Source organism: Spermophilus citellus (genome assembly GCF_964194105.1).
Source record: "Spermophilus citellus genome assembly, chromosome: 3".
NCBI lineage: Eukaryota > Metazoa > Chordata > Mammalia > Rodentia > Sciuridae > Spermophilus > Spermophilus citellus.
In genome coordinates this window covers 142,428,570-142,451,872 of record NC_138184.1, presented here as the reverse complement: position 1 = coordinate 142,451,872, position 23,303 = coordinate 142,428,570, and the positions used below count along the sequence as shown (strand labels likewise).

Genomic DNA, 23,303 nt, shown 5'->3' with positions numbered 1-23,303 from the left:
GACTAAATAAAGACACAGACATAGAAAAGTACTTTTTTGGGTTCAATGACCGCTTCTCAGCCACAGCTCCTACAGGAGGGACAAGGTAGGCAAGAAAGAGGAGGAGCACGCCTGGAACCCGGATTTTATTGGGGAGAAGCCACTCAAATGAGGCAAGGGTAGGGTTACAAGAAACAAGTGGGTGTAATCCAAGCCCATTTGGTGATGCCCACTCCTGGAGCTGCACATCTCTTATCTGAGTGGAGGTAGGGTCCAAACGCATTGCAGTGGGTGCAATACCTGTTCAGTACCTCCTCACTCAGGACTTAAGGTATGTACCTAGCTCCTGTCCAGAGCGACTCCCCGAAAGTATGCTTATACTACATTTTGTTTATCCATCCATACATCTATGGATACTTGTCTACACATTTTGGCTATTGTAAATAATGCTACTATGAACCTGTAAGTACAAATATATCTTTTGGGCCCTGCTTTCCATTCTTTTGTAAAGATACTTAGAAGTGGAATCACTGGGTCACATGGTAGCCCTTTTTTATAACATTTTTTTAGCAACCTCCATACTATTTTGCACAATGGATGTGCCATCTTGCATTCCCATCAGTAGTCTACAAGGGTTCAAGTGGCTACTTTTTGTTTTGTTTTAAGTTGCAATCCTGGTGGGTGTGACTCGATTTCTCATTGTAGTTTTGTGTTTACTTTTAAAGAGTGAATTTACCCAAAGAATGGTACCTAATGCAGGAAAATGCTGAGTTGATTGTTTTTTTTTCTGAAGATTTCCATCAGAAAACACATCCCCTTCCACACATTTCCTGTGTGGTGACTGATGCCAGCATTTTTTCATGAAACACAAGACAGAAGAGGCCACTGGACATTAACTTCAGTATTTTTTATTGTATGCTTGATGCATTTAGAGACAATCCCAAGGGCAAGCACTGGATAAAGGGACATTACCTGGTTTGTAGATAGTTGTACAAAAGACTGTTAAGACTACGTGGTCAGTTCCCACTGCAGGAAACAAAGACTTTCTTTTTTATAATTCGCTGCCAATAGCATTTTCCAGCTAATACATTTAAACTCTCACAACATTATTGCAAACATGTATATATTGGTTCCCACAAGAATTCTGCATGTGACATTTCAAGATGTATGGTGTCAATCAGATAAAGCACATTTTGACAAAAACCTAAGGAGGGCAGCAGGGACTTAAGACTGCGTGGAATGAAATGCCACAGCTACAGGAAGCAGACAGTAGAACTGGGACAGCCAGGCATGTGACCTGCCACTCCTCCCCCTCCCAGAGAGCATGCCCAGTGAGGTGGGTCCCTTCGCTTTCTTCTCCCTGTGCTTCCTAAAGCTAAGAGTTCAGTTGAAGACCTCTCCAATAAAGGATGGGTGGGTCTCCAATCAGGAATGCAATTAGAGACCTCATGACAGACACAGGGTCCCATCTGTCTTCCCTGCTATCACGGAGGTGAGATGACATCTGTTAGGATGCACAGTCATTTGCTTAGTCAACAATTACTTTTTAGACTTAATGATTCATCCAATAGTAAAGGAACTTTGTTGCTAAGATCTAAGAGGCATATACCTGCTCTGTTAGCTTGTAGAGTGGCTCCTAATAATAACATTAGGTCTTACATTACAGGGCACTAATGAATCTCCATAATTTTGATTATGTCCTTATTCTACCTAAGGTTCAAGCTACCTCCAAAAATGAAAGCACTATTATTTCTGCTTTGCTAATTTACTTTCACTGGAGTGTCTGCCCTTGATCTGAGGGCCCTCTTCACTTATGGTAAATCCCACCTAATAGACAAGACTAACTAGCTTATGATAGGTTACAGGGGAGGTGGGGGAGAGATTCTGTCCTTTATGGCCATGACTTCTTTCTGCACAAAGCATGCACTGGCACCCCACCTTCTTAACAGATATACAAATGGTATTTAGGAAGCTATTTACATATGGTGACCTTTAAACATTAGTTTCATGTTTCATCTTGAATATTCATTTTCCCAATATAGCCTTCAGAAAAGCAATCCCTGGAAAAGAAATTATCCATGTAATAAGCATTCTTCCAAAGCAAAATCTGTTAGAAGCATTTAAAAGCAAACATTCCCCCTACAACAACCTACTCAAAATTCAACAACATATCTCTGACTGTTGTCACTAAACGTGAGTACAGCCACATCAGCAGACTGCTTGCTCTCTGTAGTCTTTTCCCACCCTTCCCAAATGCACAAAGAAACCTGAGCACTGCTATTCAGGTTTGACTGTACACAGACCCCCAACTCCATTGCCCGCTGGGAGGCACTAGGCCCACACAGAGGGCAGGCACACCCTCTAGCGGCAAGACATTGACATTACAGCTGTGACTGATGTACAGTTGGCCCTTTCCTGCCTGCAATGTCCACAAACATAAGTAGCTACTGTGTTTCCCACTGCACAACTGGCTGGGTAAAGACAACGAGTTGCTACGGTCATCTGTGACCTGGGCCATAGTAATAAAAGCAGGCCTTTGTGTGATTTATTTTCACTAGACTTCAGATCAAATCCTGTATTACCCTGACTATCTCAGACAGGTCAGGTCTGATAAAATGATTCCTAACCTGTGCAGGTGAGACCATGCATTGAAAGAGAGGATTTCTGCAACACCTCATTTTAAATAACCACTCCTCAGGTAGACTTTGGGAGGTAAGTACCTACATCATTCTCGAACTTCATCCTTTTCCCCCTTAGCAGCTATAGACACTTCTAGAATGGCCACTCCACCTAAGAGGAGATCCTCAACTCATCAGCAGTGAAAGCTCAGGTCAAACCTACACTACAGGCTGCCACTACTGGCTGCCATAAACTTGTTCAGCTGAAATAGTCTTCCCATCTGTACTTAGTGATTTTACATACACAATTTACAAAACTGCTGAATAGAAAGTTCATGGCAAATCTATACATACACTCTTGAAGGAGAGTTGTAGAAAGAAAATATTCATTCCCATAAAATTTCTGAGGCTGGGGACAAGGCTCAGTGGTAGAGAGCATTTGAGAGTGCTTACCTCGCATACTCAAGGCTGTGGGTTTCATCCCCAGAACAACAACAAAAAAAAAAAAAAAAGAAAGAAAAGAAAAACGTTAAAAATCTCCGATCCTTGGTATTCCACCCACATAATGAGCGGCTGTGTCACTTTCAGCTCTCATGGGCTATGACATAGCTGCTGAGGAGTGACTACCCCTGAGCCATTTCCAAGTCTACTGATCCAATATTTCCTTTTGCTCGAATCATGTCAAGGATGTTGAAGCATCATTAGACCCAAAGAGCACTTTCCGCTAGCTGCTCTATTAACAGACACTCCTATCAGTCATCTCTGCACTTGTCATTGCAGGAGTTGGGAGAGAGTTCCATAGATGAAGGCAAGCCCCACCACTTCCTGCCCACTTCCACTACCAGTCTGGAAGCAGTTGCAGGGCATGAGGACTAAGGGGGAAGATCCAGGCGGTCAGCTGCTTCAGACACCCAAGTGTGGGTTCTGACAGGCTGGGCAGGAGGGGTGGAGTTGGACTGTGACCCCACAGAGATGTCCTCTTGTATCTGTCTGTCACCTTCTTGCCCTCTGAATGCCCAGTATGGAGCTCACCTGGTCTTCCTTGCCTACTTTTCTATGCTCTACTAGTGGGTTAAATCCTTTATGTGGATATGATATTGGAAGCAGATCAGCTCAGCCGGAGTCTCTCTGCTGAGATAAAGTAGCCACTGCTCGAATCTCAGCAACTTCAACTGCAATCTAAACAGTCAAGATTTTTTTTTTTCCTTTTCTTTCCCTCATTAGCTGAGAGTCACAGTTGCATGGGGTGGGACTACGCCTCAGGGCCACTGAATGAATCCTAGATTAGATGCTGGTCACTAGACCAGGAGTCATCCCTACCCAAGGCCCCATCTACTTGGTAGGTGCACTGCTCTGTAGGGATAGCAGTGTGTCTTTTGGGAGACCCACTTGTCGATCCTGGGAGGTCACTGGCACGGCTCCCTGAATCTCTAAGGTGTGTAGGTTCTGGCTAACAGTGCTTCCCAGCTCTCTCGCATATGAAGCAGGGTTGGGTCCACCACACACGAGTACAGCGCATGGAAATCAGGTCCTTGGAGATCACGGACACTAGGACACAGCTGGGGCGGCTAAGAGGCCCCTTTATTCCCTCCCATTGGCTTCGTTCCCCAGGGAACACCTGGGGAAACTGCAGTGCCCACAGGCATGCGCCCAGGTGAAGAGCAGCTGGGGAGGTGCCCCCTGCACTCCACACACACAGGAGCCTGTGTGCGCCAACAAACGCCTTTTGTTAACCTGGAAGAAACGGGTACTGAAAGACTAAGACTTCAAAAGAGCTTGCTTTTCCCACCAACTCAACAAGGCGGAGCCTGTCTTTCAAGCCTCCGTGAACTCTAGTCCTGCCAGAGGCTAATGTGTCCATTGTCACTGAAATACAAGAATAGCAGCTTCAGATCCACAATTTGTCACACAACTGAACGGGAGAGGGGAGAGGCCAGAGGGATACGTGTTACATAGCAAAGGAAGGGGACCTACACGGCTGAGAAAGGGACATTTAGAGACACAAGGTAACAGTTGGATCTGGCTTCAGAAAAGGAGACCACCTGATAACTTTTCTCATTTTACTCAAACAGGAGAGTGGTTTGTTTTGCTGGTCATTTAGTCAGGTGGGAAGTTTTAAATAAGAAGGGGAAAGGGAATGCTCACTTCACTTAAAGAACTTAATCTCCGTGTCGACACAGTCATAGAAAAGGTCCCCCACCTCGGCGGGGTCTGGGGGCTCAGGGCTGCTCAGGATTTCTTCCATGGCTTCCAGGCCTTGCTTCTCCAGCTCCATCATGGTCTTCTTCAGCACGCGGCCCTGCTCCTGAGGAAGGACACGGCCTTTGCACAGTCAGCACAACAGTGGGATTGTGGCTGTGGACACTGAGCCTCGGGGGTTCTGCTGGCTTCCTGCTCACAGTCCCATCCACCTACTCTGATCTGTTCCCAAACCACTGCCACGAGGGCCATTCTAGAATGTGGCTGCTTCAGGATAAAATCCAGACTCCTAAGCGGCATTCAGGGAAGGCCCTGATGAGAAGAAAGGTCTTGTGGGCCTGACCTCTTGCCTCACCTCTTCCTCGTCTTCAGCCAGACTGAATTACCTTCTCCATCTCATGATACTTTCCCCCATTGTACAGTGACTCTTCCCTCGAGCGGGTCCTTCCCTACGTCAACACTTGGGCAACTTGTGCCCAAGTGCCACCCAATGGCTGGGATATAATAGGTGTACTGCAATGATGTACTGCAATGGTGCCACCCAATGGCTGGGACATAGTAGGTGTACTGCAAAGATGTTTGCTGAATGCTCAATGAATGTTTATCTCCTGGGCACTCTTTTTAGGAGATGGTAAGAGCTCTTCCTCCAAGAAGGACTCGCTCATTTACAGTGAGTGACACTGAAGGCTTTCATTTACCCAATTAGTCCCAGAACTGAGAAGCCACTCTCCTTACTCATCCACTACTTCCTCTGATTCAACCCAAGAAGAGTCATTTCTAAATCCCATGGGCTCTTTCTACCCCTACATTCTCATTGCTTGATACCCTCAAAACCAGACACCAGTAGGTGACATTTTGAGTCTACCTGGGGCTTTCTGTCATCTACCTAGAAAATAAGCCCTGTCAGAAACTTTATTAACCAAGCTTCGATCATAGAAGCAGTTTGACTTTGAAAAAGTACTCTTAAAAAAATAAAAAATGGGAACTTAGCCGGGCATGGTGACACACGTGTGCCTGAAATCCCAGTGGCTTGGGAGGCTGCAGCAGGAGGATCAGAGGTTCAAAGACAGTCTCAGCAATTTAGTGAAGCCCTAAGCAACTCAGTGAGAACCTGACTCTAAATTTAAAAGGGGAGGGGGACTGGGGATGTGGTTCAGTGGTTAAGTGCCCCTGGGTTCAATCCCTGGTACCAAAAAAAAAAAAAAAAAAGAAAAGAAAGAAAGAAAGAAAAACTGGGAATGTGAGACTCTTTTTCTAAATGATATCGGTAGTATGGAAAAATATGCTTAACATAAAATTTGGCACATGGTGGTTGTGCAACCACCACCACCATCCATTTCCAGAGCATTTTTGGAAATAGCATATAGATTGCATCTTTAAATAAAGCTCTGCCAATCAAGTATAGCTTCTTAGCCCTAAAAGATTGCAAAGAATTTTTAGAAAGCACAGAAGCAGGTCTCCCTTCCAGAACTGCACATCTCTATTCCTCCTAAGTCAACAGTAAATCAGAGAGAGCCTGGCCCATTGAATTCCAGAACATGAGAAGTAAATAAAGGCTTTGTTTTACTTGGTTTCAGGAGACTGGGGAGGAAAATGAGCACCCGCATTCTAGGAAGGCCTGTGGAACCTGGCTTCCCGGGAGGAGACTGGCCAAGAGGAGAGGAGGCTAACGGACTCCCTGACTCCTTCCTCATGGACCTCACTACCCTCCCTGGACCCTCACCCAGGCTCACCTGGTCACTCTCGATGACAGCACGTGCCCACTCGTGGGCCCTGTACAGCTCATGCCGGCGGTCTGGTTTCTCCTGGAACCGAGGCTCCTTTTTAGCAGGATCATCGTCACCAAAACAGGGAGACTGTGCTTTGGGAACGAGTTTTACATCATCAACAAAGATGAAGGGCTTGAATATGGACCTGGAAAGAAAGGACAGTCAGACGGAGCATAGGGCGTGAGGACGCCCAGAGACTGTCTCTATATTCAGCAATCATTTTGAGAGCCAACTCATGGCAGGTGGGTGCGTGCCAAGAGAAACACATTGCATGTTTTAGTAGCTATTTTAATAAAACTAACAGCCATTTACAAGCTGCAAATTCTTCTATTTACAGTGAGGAGACACCGAAACAAGACTTTTTCTGTCCTGGAAAGAGCATCCGAGAGGACTCTTTTAAGTTGTATAAAGTGAGGCAAAAAAGACGCATGGTGTTCTGGGAAAAGGATGGAATGGATGGTCAATTTGAAATGAAAGATCTGCCCCTTTCTCTCCTGGAAAGGAAGGGTCTTTTGGTTTTGAGATTCTCATTGGAAAATCTTTGTAAGATCTCTCACAGCCTCAAGGAGGGGACAGATTAAGACAGATGAAGCAGAAGTTCTCAGAGACCCCAGAGGGGACACCTGCAGAGAAGCAGAAATCTGGCTGTGTGAAAGCAGGTGCTGGGCAGAGTGAGGGGCCGATGCCCCTTTATTCTTTGATCCAGCTCTTCTGGCAGGACTGATGTCTGGCAGGCAGGCATGTGTGAATATCCTTATGCATGGCTTGCACACATCATCACACACACACACACACACCAAGAGAGCCATGCACGTCAAGAGCTGTGGCCTGGCATTCCAAGCCAGTGTCACAGCTGATGAACACTGGGAAGGACACTTATTCTCCCCTCTCCACACCTGAAGAAAACACTGCTGGGCAGAGGGGCACTCCTGGTAGGCATGGGCACTGCTGGACCTGCGGCCTGATGTTAGCCAAGCCGTGGGGCAGCACCTGCAGTAATGATAGGAGAGCGTGAGCCACGTGCACATCCCATGTGTTTTCAATTCATCAGATTTGGACTTTTCTTTGCCCCTCCAGGGGTGTACCCTGTCCCACTCCAAGGAGACTCCATTGGGTTAGAAGTGAGCTTGGATGCTTTTTCAGCCCAGAGGTGTTAAGATGTGAGGCAGCCAGAGCAACCTTGCCATTGTGCCCTGAAAATCATGTGCACCATGATCTGAAAAGGACTGGTGATCAGTCACCCTTGCTCCCCCAGCTGTGTCCTTGGACTTAAGCATCAGCATCCCTGCCCTGTCCTGTCCTGCTGAAGCAGAATCTGCATTTTTAACAAGATCCCGGGGGATTCATAATATCTGGGTCTGAGAAGCACAGTCATAGAGAACAGTAGTGGGAAATAACCTCTCTGTTAGTTTCCTGAGGTGATCACAGGAAAGGACTTGAGAGAGCACTGACACTGATCACAGCATCTAATTTAACCTGCATGTCAAAGGCAATGAGAATTTGCACCCCACGGTCATGGAGTGAGTGGTACTAATTAAGGATGCGTGTCGGGGACTCTGCCATCCTCTGCAGGTGATACATATCATTCATATGGGAGACTGGTCCCCTCCTCAGCCCTACTGCTAGGGAACACAAGGCGTGCTAACCTGGGCAGAATCAAGGCATATCCCTCCTTAGCCACCATCAAAGGAAGTCGCCCAAGACACAGGGAAGCTACTTACACAGAGGGAAGACACACTTCCACCCCCTACAGCTTCTTGGAAACAGATCATTCCTTTTCCCTTCTACTAACTGTTGGATATGAAAAATGAATTAATACAAAACTTCAAACTGCCAAAACCAATTCTGATTACCTGGGAAGTGGGAGAGAGAGTGTGCCCAGCACAGAAGGGCATCCAGAGCTGTCTCCAATGACACAACTACATCCCAACCAGCAAGAGTCCTATCAGATCCTGCAAGACCAGACAGTACCAGGGGCGTTCTGAGGGGTTCCTGATTTTTCCCAGTGCTGGGGACCGAACCCAGGGCCTCATGCTCACTAGACACACACTCTGCCAATGAGCCCAGCCCTGCCAAGAGTGTTCCGAAAAGCCAGTGTACATCCTACAGGAGTTGCCACACAATGGCCGGCAGGCTCTGTGACTAACATAGAGACTCTCTGCTGACAGGGGCCTGGAGGTCCCAAGCCCACTCCTCAGTCCACACCTACTGGGTCACAGGGCTCTGCATTGGGTAGAGCCGGTGACAGCATGGCTCCCCATGGTGTGAGGCTCTGTAGTGGGACTGGTGCAGGTTCCAGCACCAGCAGCCAAGGGAGTTGCAGGCTCCAGCAGAGCCCACTGCACCCTGGCTACAAGGGGGGGCCCTTGGAGAGGAAGCCTGTCTCCCAGCCCCAGGCCACAATGATATTCACCTGCTGCTTCTTACAGGCCCACACTGCACCTTTGTTCTCTAGCACTTAAAACTGGAGTGGAGTAACCTCCTCATTGGGAAACCTGCCTTTATATTTCTGGAACCTAAGTGCCTTGCTCACCAGGTGTCTCTTCTGATACACTGACCCCAAGGGAGAACCTTGCCCGCCAGAGGGGCTGGAAAGAGACATCTTGGCAGCACCTGCTGGGCTGAGTTGCCTTGTGACAGGTGGGACAAATAACAGCCTGGGACTGGGAATGGGTGCATGAGTACTCTCTCTGCCTCTGACCAGCTGGGGGCTGATGTTTTCCCTTTCTTGGGCTCACCTGGACTAAAGTGGTCCCTTCCAGCTTCTAAAGCCGTCTTGCCATTTCTATGTCTTTGTCCTGAGACCTGTGAACTTGTAACTCCACTTCAACCCACAGTCACAGTCTTCTGCACCCAATATATAGGACACTGGTAGTAAAGAATGCTGTTTGATATAACTTCAAACCCAGTCGAAGCCCCCTGGAATATGGAGATTAGTTTAATTCATGACATCGTCTAGCAGCTTTTCTAAAATAAGAGGTACTGTATGTTCAGACCTCCCACCTATCGGTTTGGTCTTAAAAATAAAAATATGAGCAGCTGCCCATAATATTTTAAGCAGCCTAAGATTTCCAAAAACATCTTTCCATACTCTTGTGAGGAAGTTAGCATCTTCGACTGCTAAAAACACAAAGCATAAATTTGTCAAGGTGTTTAAAGGAAGAATTTTTGAGATTCAATAAATTATATAAATTTTAAAATAAAATTATTTATAGAATAAGAAATATAATTATTGTTGATAATACACTGCAATAATATTAATATTAATTTAAATGAGAATTTGGAAATTATCTATAATTCAAGTTTGATCATTTGTACCTATGTACTATATCCCAAAAAAGGGGAACCTAGTTAACTCGGTAGCTCCAAATATTGTGACTTCTTACCAATCCTTAATGAAAATTTACATTGAAAAATCTAAATTGATGGGCTGGGGTTGTGGCTCAGTGGTAGAGCACATGCCTAGCACCTGTGAGGCACTGGATTTGATCCTCAGCATTGAATAAAAAAATAAACACGTAAATCAAGTTATATAAAAAAGACACCATTAATAAAATTTTTAAAAAATCCAAATGGATAAGGAGCTACACTGGCATGTTCCCATATTTGAACCTCAGATGGCAGCCTCTTCAATACCACTTGAAGAAATGTATGGCAACTGAGAGCCCAGAAATATTGAATGACTTGACCCAGGTCACATATCCAACTAGTGTCAAAGCTGAAACTGGGTGGTGACCACTCCTCTCCACCACCTTTCCAGGAAGAGGCGCACTTCATCGTGTATGTGGAGTGACCCAGAGTGTGTCCTGTAGTTGGCTCTAAGTGGGACATAGCAGAGAGGCTCCAGACAGTCTAGGGCTGGATTCTGAGGATGACCTTCAGAAAAGTCACCTAGACAGGACTCACTGTGGTCATTCAGCCCCTCCACAGTATGACATGAATATAAGATGTTAGGTCCAAAGGGAGGAAGTGCTTCCAATGGCCAAGGGCATCACAGGGCCAGAAGAGTACTTTAAGAGACTCTACTGAGGGGCCTGGGCTGTAGCTCAGCAGTAGAGCACTTGCCTAGCATGCATGAGGCACTGGGTTTGACCCTCAGCACCATATAAAAATGAACAAATAAAATAAAGAGACTCTACTGAGGGACACTCAGGCCAACAAGACCATGAACAACACTACAGGGAGCCATGTCCTTGCCACCTTCAGCTCTCAACAAGACAGGTCTAAGGTCTGAGGCACACAGCCTCATGACACACACGGCACAGCTTGGTCTTCCAAGATCTGACTCAGAGCCGTGCAGGAAGTTTAGCCTTGAGTGACACTTTGAACACAGCCTCGAAACATTTCCACTGGTGGCACCTTTGCCTTATCCGCCCATTTTTCTTTCCAGAACCTTCTGGTAGATGCACCAAACTAGTGTTAAAAAAAAAAAAAGAAATCTGTTTTCCCATAATTTGTTTTCTCATTTGGAAGAACAAAAAAAATTATCATGAAAATCTCTAAAAAGGTTTACAGCCTAGCACAGATTTCAGTGTTTGCATTTGCATCTCCTGGCTCTGCTCTTCTCATGTTCATTTGTCCTTCATTCAGCAACTATATGTTGGGTCTGACTGAGTGCCTGACAAATATTAGGGAGGCAGCAGTGAATACACAGGGCAAAACTTCTGTCCCATTTTACAGGTGAGATGACTGAGGCTCACAGAATCCTAGTGCTTTGTCCAAAGTCACATTCCTAACCAATAGTGGACCTACAACTAAACTCACACCTTCTACATCCAAAGTCTGTTTTCCCTACTACTTCCCAACCTTGTATCCTGTTGGTATTTTTCATATACACTGTGTAACTGCAAAAAAATAAGGACTTTTTTGTTTTCTGGGGCTTGGGATTTTATTATCTGTGGCCAGTCAACCATTCCAGCCACAAAGTTCCAGCCACAAATGTGGCTCTATTCTTGCTGAAGATGTGGACACTCCCCAGCAATGAAACCAGGCTGGTCTTGTAACCCAGAATCCCCGCAAATCCACTGAGGATCATTAGTCCCTGAAAGAAAAACACAAGCCCCTGCTCAGATAAATCTGCTACACCATGAACCAATCTGAAAGGCATTTATAATAACTGGTTTCCCTCAAAAGGCAGGTGTCCTTCTGAGGGGTTCACCTATGGGCTGTTCCAGCTCTAGTGTGACAATATGTCACCTGAATCATATTGTCAGAGTCAAACCAGTCAGTGAAGAGAATTTTAGAGAATTTTTTGGAGCATACGATAACCTTGGGGATGGTGATTTGGATCCAGAAGCTTGGAAGGTTTGGAAAGTCCAAAGTATGGGGTGGAGAGAAGCAGTATGGGAAGAGTTCAGAATGAAAGGAGGGGAGGGAGCCATCTGCCTTGGGCTCTCAGATCTGTATATCTGCAGGCAGGGCTGATGTGGCTGCCAAGGCTGACCTAGGATGCCCGGGTTTCCAATAACAAAAAGGTAACCCCGTAGCTGAGATTTGAAAGATCCAAATGACACAGTCTTAGCCAATCTAACTTAGCCTCTCAATGGTAGTGCACTGGGAGAAGACAATGAAACAAAGAAAGCTCAGAAAGAAAAAGAGAGAGGGAAGACACCCCCCATGACCCAGGGTTCTTAAATTACTTTCTCTAACCCTTTTGGTTTACCAATCCTATATCTTTGATTGTTAGTATATAAGAACCTCTTGGTGCTATACTGGTCTGACAACTACATCTTTAAAAATAATAAGCCCAGATTTATGGTATTTGCAGAATTCTTTGGTATTTATATACCCTCTGTGGCCCTTTTCAAGACAATAGTGGCATCACAGAACATGGATTTGGGCAGAGAGACCCACGATCAGCTCTCCCTGCCTCGAGCACACTCTACATCTTACCCTGTCTCAAAATGGCAAGGCACCTCTCCAAGTATTCTTTCTCTACCAGTTCTTCCTATCAACGAAGCTTTGACGACTACTAGCTTCCAGTAAAATGGCTTCCAAAGGTCAGAACCAATACACTGAAGTCTATCAGGTATCACTGCATCAGTGATCAAGGCACAAGCTGACCCAAGGGAATATGAGTATGATGGAATTTGCCTTCTCCACAAAGCTAATTAAATAACTTTTCCTGTCCCTCAATCATTCAAACTCTGAGTTTTGTAATCTTTTTCCAACTCTCAAACTTGCAAGGTAGTTGGTACATGATAAGAAGGAAGGAGAATTCAGGCACAGTGTCGCACGCCTGTTATCCCAGCAGCTCTGCTCGGGAGACTGAGGCAGGAGGATGGCAAGTTCAAAGCCAACCTCAGCAATGACCAGGCTCTAAGCAACTCAGTGAGACCCTGTCTCTAAATAAAAACAAAATAGGGCTAGGGATGTGGCTCAGTGGCTCAAGCACCCCTGAGATCAATCCCCAGTACCCTACCCGCAAAAAGTCCACTACTCTGACACTATCTCCCAAAAACGTCTCTCTAACATTTTTAGCACTGGGAGGAGTCAGCTAAGACCTCCTCAGTGTTACTACCCCAAAACCTGAGAGTAAGTAATTATGCTTCCTGCTGACAAAATGCACAATGTTGAGCATGTCCAATTACAGTGAAACATCGAAATGTGAATAAGAAAAAAATAACCTATGACAGTTCTACAGTCACGGTAGGAGACGCAGCCCGTTTAACCAGGGAAGATAAAAATGAATGTCTTCCGGAAGGGCCTTAATCTTCTACAAGGTCTTTTCAATTAATTTAACCATGAATAATTTCCTTTTTGAATTACTTGAAATTTTCCATTTTAAATATCAGAAGGCTATTTCTCAACCCATTTCTGCAATTAGATTAAGCCCTGAACTTCACGCTGGGAAACAATTCCTTTCTATTCGTTTCCTGACAACACAAAGTCCTGGGTCCTAAGGAGAGTTAAAGCAAGTATCTGAGACTTTAGACACAAGAGAGTTGGTTCAATTCAACCCACTCCTGTTTCCTAAAGAATAATGTCCAAATATCTTAGCAGAACATTCCAGATGCTTCAAAATAGAACCTAAATGCCCTGTGTACCCCACAGACCAGCAGAGTCCTCACAAGATACCTCCAAGACATCAGTGATAGGGGAGAAAACAAGTCACAGTCCGTCAGCAGGGAGGGTGGTAGGAGCCCTAATTCTGGGACCAAGTTGTAGGTGAAAGGTGTGTGGGGAGCCATTCTGACACGTGATTGGGTGACTCCCGTTAAGGGCCTGAGGCGCTTTGGCTCTGTCGAAGCTTTCCCGACCCTTTCCTGATGAGAGAGCCCATCCATGTGGGGCTGTGCCTGACCACTGACCCCAGGGACCCAATCACTGACCCTGACCTTGGAGTGCAGCCCCCCCTCAACCTTCATTGGATGGAATTCTCCCCTGAATCTCTTGTTCCCCAAATAAAAGGCTACTCCCCAGTGTGTTCGCTCTCTCTCTCTCCTGCTAGCCCTGAGTAATCCTCGCTGCCCTGCTGGGCGGCTAGAGGTGGGAACCAGAGAGGTGAGCCGTCTCGGACCTAGCAATATAAATAAGGTAACTGGTTAGTGTGTTTTATTTCGATCTCTTCTAACTAACTTTATGCCTAGAACCTCATTAATGAAACCACTGCGCAGGCCACGTGGTAGAAAGGTGGGCCCATAGAACCAAATGTTCAGAACTGAGAGATCAACCCAAGAAAAAACAGCTGGAATCAAAAAGAAGGAGAACCCAGAACACCGCAGAGTGGTTGAAGCTGGCCTTTAGGGACCCTGTGAGGGTGGCTGGGCTTGTTTATGGAGGGTGGGAGGAGGAAGAGATAGAAACCTGATCCCCAGCCTCATCTACAAGAGGAAGCGCGCCCATCAACCTGTGTTCCGCCCCTTCATGCCTCTGTGCCTCTGTACAGGCAGTTCTTCTACCTAGAGTGCCATTACTGCTATTTGTACCTAATAAACTCTCACTTCTCCCACAGCGCTCACCTCTCCTCTGCAAAGTTCTTCCCTGTATCACCAATCTGTGCCACCTCTTTCTTGTACACACACCTCACCCCTAGTACTGAACAAGCACAATATTTGGTATGCAGAAGGTGCTTAACAAGTTTTTGTTGAGTGAATGAAAAGTTAAAAATAGTTGGGTGGGGGTTGTGGCTCAGTGATACAGTGCTTGCCTAGCATGTATAAGGCCCTGGGTTTGATCCTCAGCACCACATAAAAATAAATAAATAAAATAAAGATTAAAAGAAAAAGAATAGTTTACACTAAATTCAATAGTTTCATATGGTGTTAGAAAGTTTTACTGATATTGGCAATAGTTTAAAAAATAAGGCCATCGGATCAGAAGTGCTTGGCTTTCCCCCTGAGTCATCTAAGTCAGAGAAAGACAGAGGAAGGGAGGAAAAAAAGAGTCCTTTGATAGACACAATCCTTGTCTCATATTCCTGAATCAAGAGGAGAATAAATATTTTCAGCATCTAAAGGAATGAAATTTAACAGCTGCAGATTCTTTGGTAGTGAATTCAAAGGTTTAACAACTGATATTCAAAAAATCATAATGGTCAGTGGAACACCTGAAAAACACCTGAGAACCAATTGCTGTAGGCAGTCTTCTAGGGCTTTTCATACTGAGGATCAGACATACCTGACAGATTCAAGGTCCACCTGAAGATTCTGATATAAAAGGTTCGGGTCAAGGCATCTTTGCCCAAAAACTCCCCACCCCAAGCTATTGTAATAGTGAATGTAGTTATTATAATAGTGAATGAAGGCATTGAATGGTCGCCTCTAAGCCACTGATGATGTCACTTGTGGTATACACAGCTGAACATTAAAGGAGATGGGGTAGCTGTCTGCTTGGTAGGTCAGAGAGAGCCCTCATTAATAATAATTAAGGGCTGGGGATTTAGCTTGGTGGGTAGGGTGCTTGCCTGGTATGCTCAAGGCCCTATCCCCAGCACCAATAATAATGATAATAATGATAATAATAATAATAATTAATTAGTAATAATAATAGTTAAGCCTACCATGTACTTACCTGGATCATCTCATGTGATCCTCCCAACAAGCGTGTAAAGGTAGGGACTGGTATTATTCTCACTGCACAATTATAGGAACGGGAACTTAGAGAGGCTAAGTAGCTTATACAGATACTAGGTGACAGAAGTGGGACTCCAAATGTGCAATGCTATCTTTTTGCTAAAGTATTTGGGGAAAAAAAAGTACCTCCCTAAAACACAACATCTTAATGAAAGCTGCTTCAATCTATATCACCTCTGGACCATTTTGTCCAATAATGCATAGGAGCTGGTTCTTTTAAGAAACCCGTGTGTGTGTGTGTGTGTGTGTGTGTGTGTGTGTGTGTGTCTGTCTGTCTGTCTTTTGTTCATCTCTGTATCCCGATATCCAAATAGCATAATATTTGGCCCATTACACTCTCAGTAACTATTTGATGAATTTAAAACACAATTCTGCAACCGTAATAACCACCATGTGACTATACCAGGCACTCCACTTAATCAAAGCTCCTGTGCTATGCAGCTCACATTGAAACAGACTGAAAACTGTGACTTAGCAACCCATGGAGAGGACACGGCCAGCATGAACACACTGGGATACACATGCTTTCTCTCTGTGATTGTATCTTGAACAAACCTGGAAGGATCTGGGGTCCCAGTGAAGTAGTGAATGCACGGTGAGCTTCTGTTCTGAGGCAGGACAGACACTATACTGGCTGTGGTGAGGAAAGATTCAGAGTCTATGCAGACTCCACTGGTTTTGTCCCGTAAGATGTCAATCATTGTCTGTACAGTGATGCTTTCTGAAAAAGAGAGAGATGGATAGCGGGGATATAACTGTGGCACGTTGTTAACCAAAACCCATTCACTCCTTTCTTTTTTACATTAATAAGCCCCTGAAATTATACGTGGGAACATAACCACTCAAAGACAGAATACATTTCCCTGCTTTCTTTGTGACTAAGTCTTTTCTTTTGTGACTAAGTCACTAATTGTGGTCAATTCTGACCAATGGGAGGTCAGTAGAAATGGTATGTGCAACTTCCTGGTCACATCCACATCCTTGCCTTTCATTTTTCTCCCTTCCTGCTTGCTGGGAGATGCCAACAATCATACCACAAATGGAGGTCCAGCCCTAGACTATCCATATACATCTGGACTATCACATGGGAAAGGAAGAACTTCCGCGTTCTTCAATCCACACTAATTTGGAGTCTCTCTGTTTCAGCACTTAGCTATATCTCAACTAGTACAATAACTCAATATATATCCATTAGGAAGTGTATGCAGTCTGGAAACAAGACTCCCAAGCTAGTGCTGTTTGGGATCAATACTAAATTTGGAGAATGACCACCCTACAGTCAAAAATATACACACAGAGAGGCATTTAGAATATTTGGAGGCTTTAAGATTATTGTCTCTGAATTCAGATGAATGAATAAACAAATCCTTGAGCCAGGCAAGGTGGTAGATGCCTATAATCCCAGTAGCTCAGGAGGCTGAGACAGGAGGATCGTGTGTTCAAAGCCAGACTTAGCTACTTAGCAAGGCCCTAAGCAACTTAGCAAGACCTTGTCTCTACATAAAATATAAGAATGGGGCTTATATTTTATGTGGCTTAGTGGTTAAGCATCCCTGGGTTCTATCCCCGGTACAAAAACAAAAAAAAAATCTTTGTATGGGATCCCACATCTACAGGCTCCTCTCTGGTTATAATTCATTAAAAGGCTGTTTCAGTCTGTGTTCACAAAGACAGAATCAAAACATCACACAGGGAGAGAATTTGCTAGCACAATGCATATCCTCTTTATAAATCTCTATAACAAGTCACAACTAAAAATATTTAAAATGTCTTTGACTTTTTTTTTTAACTATCCAGTGTTCAAATTTTCTTACTTTCTCAAAAATTAGGTATTGATTTTGGAGTTTTTCATTTGTTTGTTGTGGGATATTGCAGGGCTGGAGATGGAACCGGGGCCCTGAGAATGATCGCTCAGCGTGGGCTCTACCACTATACTACATCTCCAGTCCTGGTGTAGGATTTGAATCAGAATCCAACGGTTTGGCAATATCTCTTGAATATTTTAATCTCTGCCTCTTGATTTGTCTTCTTGCACCTTATTTGTCATAGAAATCAGGTCATTCTTCCTGTAGAGTTTCACACAAGCTGGACTTGCACGTGGCATCCCCCTAGTGGAACTGAAGATGTTCCTCTCTCCTGTGCATTTCCTATAACCTAGAGGTTTCCTATAACCAGAGGTTTCATCAGATTTAAGGATACTGTTATGCTACGAACTACTGAACAACTTTCATCAAGCTAGTTTTGATTTCATTAAAAATCTTTAGAAGTTCTTTTTCAAATTCTCATTTTAAAATGAATACTTTCTTACCTTCCTATCCAGAATATATGACTTAAGTTTTACAGCAAAAGCCCTAAAGTATTCTTCTAGATGAGAGAAAAGGAAACTTGGACCAGGTAGAGATTATTTTAGGCCTATGGACCATATGGTCTCATTTTAACTTCCCTGTTGCAATGGCTCAAATTCACCAGTGCAGCATGAAGGCAGACATAAACAACACATAAATAACAGGTGTGTGCTACAGCTTGGATTCTGAACATCCCCGAAAGCCCCTTGTGTTGACAGCTTGGTTTCCCCCCTGCAGTGCTACTGGGAAGTGGTGGACCTTTAGGAGGTGGGGCTTAGTAGAAGGAAGTTAGATCCTTGAGGGTGTGCTCTTGAAGAGGATATTGAGATCCTGGCCCCTCCCTGTCACCCCTCCCAAACAAGCATTTCCTAGCTGCCATGAGGTGAGCTATGTCTTTGCCATGTGCTCTCCTGTTGATGTGCTACCATACCACACTCCCAAAAGCAATGGAGCCAACTGACCATTGGCTGAAACCTCTGAAACTATGAGCCAAAATAAATCTTTCCTCCTTATAAGTTGTTTATCTCAGGTATTTTGTCACAGTGACAAAAAGATGACCAACAGAGTGTGTCTGTTCCAATTAAATTTTATATATAAAACGGGCAGCTGCTGCAGGATGTAATTTGCTGACTCCAGTTCTAATGGATCAAAAGTTTAATTTATACCAAGCTTGTAATTCCAGCAGCTCAGGAGGCTGAGGCAAGAGAATTACTGAGCCAGCCTCAGCAAAAAAGCGTGGCATTAGGGCTGGGGTTGTGGCTCAGCAGTAGAGCACTCGCCTACCATGTGCGAGGCCCTGGGTTCAATCCTCAGCACCACATAAAAATAAATAAATAAAGATATTGTGTCCAACTTACAACTAAAAAAATAAATATTTTTTTTTAAAAAAAGAAGCCAGGTGCTAAGCAACTCAGACTCTGTCTCTAAATAAAATACAAAATAGGGCTGGGGATGTGGCTCAGTGATTGAATGCCCCTGAGTTCAAAAAAAAAGTTCGACTTGCAAAATACATATATAACTAGCAAAGATAAAATGTGACCAGTGTGGGTTTCTTGGAAAAGTTTCCTCTCTGGCACAAAAATGGTAAACTATCTAATCAACACACTTACCTAAATATGGATTCTGATTAAGTCAGTAACTGGTAGCAGAGAGAGGGTTGATGAAGAGAATTCAAGACACTTCTACTCAACAAAGGTTCGTGGAACAAAGGACTATGCAAGCATCACAAGAGGATCTTAAGATGAATAAAAGATAACACCCCCGCCCTCAAGGCCCAGCCGACTAGTGGAAAAGAGGAAACTATAAGGAGAAAATAAGCCAAATATATAACTGAGCTATAAAGAGTATACTTATTTGCAATAAGTATCACAAAGAACAACATGATAACATCAATGTTCAAAGAAAAAATAACATCAGTAAAAACAAGGGACCTCCATGGGCAAGAAAATATTGTGTAAAAATAAGTACAAGTTGTCTCCTTGCCTGGATACCAGGGAATTTTGGTAAAAGGTAGTCTTTATGTCTACAGTCCATTCTCTACCCCTCCTCTTCATCCTTCCAAATCCAGACCAGTGCTCTGCAATAGCTACAAGCAAAGTGTGAGAAGGAGAATCCTAAAGGACAGCCTGACTCACCTTCTTGCTTTTCTAAGCTGTCTTTGCCTGCACAGTTGTCTGGGTGGTCATCAGCTGGAGAAAAAATCTGGGAAAAATTGAACTCATCCTCTCCCGTCCACCAGCCTTGACTCTGAGCGTAAGTCCTGAGTTCAGGGTGCTCCGCGTCCATCTTTGTAGTGAGGGAAAGCTGATTGCAGATGCACTTTACTCCCTCTGCAGAGTACAAAGCAAGTACACTCAGAAAAACTTAATCAGGAAATGGAAATTCATGGGAAATCCTTCCTTGGAACACTGACTTTATAGGAAGGAATGAATTCAAATTTTGAAGCAAGAAACACAATCTTGGTCCCCTTTCTAGTTCCACCAATATTGACTGGCATCATCACATTTTAAATGTGTAATAACTTTATTGCTCTTAAATTCACAATCAAAATGAAATACACAAGGCCCTTCATTCTAAATAACCCCAAGTGTGCATTACCTACAAGAGAAGTGAAAGGTCCTTTGGAAGAGGTAGTGCTGACAAGATTTAGAAATTCCTCCACAAAAATGCTCTGTAGCATCCACAGGTCCCTCCTCCCCAGTCTGACTCTTTTTCACCTGGAAGCACACTTTATACCACCCCGACTCACCCAAATACACACACACACACACACACACACACACACAATCTATAATGCAAATCAGACACTTCTCTGTTCAACATTTTTTCAACATTTAGAAAAACACGTGGCAATGATAACGAATCATTTCAGAACAAGGAATGGCCAGACATAGTGGCACATGCCTTTAATCCCAGCAGCTCAGGAGGCTGAGGCAGGAAGATATCAGGTTCAAAGCCAGCCTCAGCAATTGAGCGAGACTATAAGCAACCTAGTGAGACCCTGTCTCAAAATTTTAAAAAATTTAATAAAGGACTGGGGTACAATCCCTGGTACAAAAAAAAAGTGAGGAGAATGTACTTATAAATATATGTGTGTCTAGATGTATGTGTGAAAAATATATGGAAATATTTTCCTTATAAATATATGTATAGCTAAATGAACTCAGAAAGGACTGCCTTCTGAGTACACTCTCCCTTAATGAATGAGGATTAGGTGAGAATCCTCTCAGCTGACAGACTTGCTCTGTTTCTTCAATTTCTTTCTTTTTTTTTTTTCAGTTGTATATGGACACAATACTTTTATTTATTTATTTATTTATATATGGTGCTGAGAATTGAGCCCAGTGCCTCTACATGCTAGGCAAGTGCTCTGCCACTGAGCTATAACTCCAGCCCTATTTCCTCCATTTCTGTATTTGCAGGCTGAGCTTCAAACACATGGAGAGCAACTTGGCCTTTAAGCTTGAGATGGTGTTCAGAGTGCAAACATTAAGCTACCAGGGCTAGTGTACAAGGCCCATTCACAATTGTTGCTCCCAGGGAACATGCTGAGCTTCCAAATTCTTGAACAATAAAGTGGGAGAAAGCAAGTCAGCCTAAACTATAAGCTGCTATAGAGCCATTACTTCCTAAAACCCAGTCCCTAGAGGCAGGCTCAGTGCTGGGCTAAGTGCACCCAGGATGTTTTGCTTCACTGATTTACACTTCCAAAATAAGCACTCCTGGATGATGGGCACTGGTCTTTTTCCATTCATTTTTTTTCAGAGCGTACCACAGGAGTCAAATTATAAACAATTTAAAAAACTTTTAAAATTGTTTTAGCCTAAACTGGTGATTTTTATATCATTTATACTAAGTTTTGTTTTGTTTTGTTTTCATAAACAGCTCCACAGATGTTACTTTCCTAGAGGGCTGATTTATGGTTGACATTTGCTTTTAGGAATCACCATTTGGAGGACAGAGCACATTAATCCTACTGCCATCGATCACACTACTGCTGGGATCACAGGACAAGAAATCCATAAGCCCAAGAAATGGTTGCGTGTGTGTGTTTTTTAATTTGAATGTTTAGTGGAAGACAACATTCATTTTGTGGAGATGGATTTTTTTTAAGCTGTATTTTAAAGGGGCTCAGCTTTTGAAATGAAGTTATAGATCAAAACGTCTTTGATTCTACTTAAAAGCAATATGATGGCTTTGAAGCACGGCCCACTAGCCTTCTCAATGGAACCATTCAACAGGAAGACTTCAGGGGCTGGGTTGTGGATCAGCGGTAGAGTGCTCGCCTAGCATGTGTGAGGCCCTGGGTTCCATCCTTGGCACCACATAAAAATAAATAAAATAAAGGTATTGTGGGGCTGGGGATGTGGCTCAAGCGGTAGCACACTCGCCTGGCATGTGTGCGGCCCGGGTTCGATCCTTAGCACCACATACAAACAAAGATGTTGTGTCTGCCGAGAACTAAACAATAAATATTAAAAAAAAATTCTCACTCTCTCTCTCACTCTCTCTTTTAAAAAGATAAATAAATAAATAAATAAAGGTATTGTGTCTATCCACAACACTTCCTCTTAGGAAAGGAGTTCGAGGGCTGGGGTTGTGGCTCAGTGGTAGAGTGCTTGCTTAGTGTGTATGAGGCACTGGGTTCAATCCCCAACACCACATACAAAAAAAAATACTAAATAAACAAAATAAAGGTATTATGTCCATCTACAACTAAAAACATTAAAGAAAGGAGCATGAGGAGCACTGTGGGAGAGATGGAGACCTGATGGGCCACACAGGTTGCCCTTGTCCTGTAAATACTGAAAGAGTTGGGCAAAGTGGGCACAGGCCCTGCTGGTTCCATGCTAGGTAGAGACGGGGGGAGAAATTCCTGTGGTTGCTGAGGGACCCCCTAGCCCATTCAGTACTCTTATGGGAATGAGAAAACACCACTCCCTTATCCAGGCAGACACCGCCTTCACACGGTTTGACCAGGAAACCACTATCCAGATTTCTCTGCCTCCAGGGGCAACTAACTGTGTATGGGGTTCAATGTGCCCAACATCCAGAGAAGCCCTGATCACTGGACTTTGTGCACAGGAAACAAGTATGAATTCCAGTTACTGAACCAGATCTGCTTCTAACTCAGGTCAGATCTGGCGCCAGTCACCCCTAAGGCAAGTGTGGCAAACAGGTTTCGTCCCAACATCTTTTCTGATTCATTGGTAAATTAAGTTGAAAAAAATACATAGGCCAAATATAGGTTCAATAAGAAGTATGCAGGAATCTACTAGCCATGTCTTTGTGGACACAGAAAGGAAGAGTGGCAGTGCATGTGCTATGCATTTATCATTCTGTCCTAAAGAATGTAAGAGTATGTCACTGGCCAATCCTCAGAACTCTTGGGAGCCTTTTAACCCATTCTGGGATCCAATCCCATCTAGAATATGAGAGTGCTGAGGTACTGATTCAAGGTCACCACTCCCACCTCTAATGCTTCCTTCCCTGTGCTGTTTTAGGAGCCAGGGCCACAGAGCAGCAATTTTATGAGCACTAAATCCTTCCATGAGGATTATCAAGTTCTCTGCCCTTCTAGGAACATTGCCTCACAGAGAAATGGCCTGATTGGTCTAGAGTAGTACTGAATAGTCCTCTCACAGATCCAAACTCCTTCTTTTAGAGGACCATTTCAACCACAAATAGTTACAGGGCACAGTAGCTGCTTAAAACTCAGGTCAGTTTCCCATTGAAGGGATTTGTCGATCTATTCTCAATGACCACCCTGGTCAACAGAGTAACGGATTGAGTCATGCAGCAGCCTGTAGTCAGAATTGG

General features: G+C 44.0%; 1 protein-coding gene across 3 annotated transcripts in view; it reads right to left on the bottom strand.

Moving 5' to 3' along the window:
- Positions 1-1,471: 1,471 nt before the first annotated feature.
- Positions 1,472-23,303, bottom strand: part of SCRN1 (secernin 1) — a 63,283-nt gene continuing 41,451 nt past the window's right edge. For 2 of the 3 annotated variants that reach the window (XM_081284431.1, XM_081284433.1), the window contains 4 exons: positions 19,619-19,813; positions 16,195-16,360; positions 6,530-6,710; positions 1,472-4,902 (listed from right to left, as the gene is read on the bottom strand). In XM_081284431.1, the coding sequence (XP_081140557.1) occupies positions 4,744-4,902; positions 6,530-6,710; positions 16,195-16,360; positions 19,619-19,813 (701 nt within the window). In that variant the 3' untranslated portion in view covers positions 1,472-4,743. The remainder of the gene's footprint in view (positions 4,903-6,529; positions 6,711-16,194; positions 16,361-19,618; positions 19,814-23,303) is intronic. The other variant, XM_081284432.1, reaches the window with a different exon arrangement.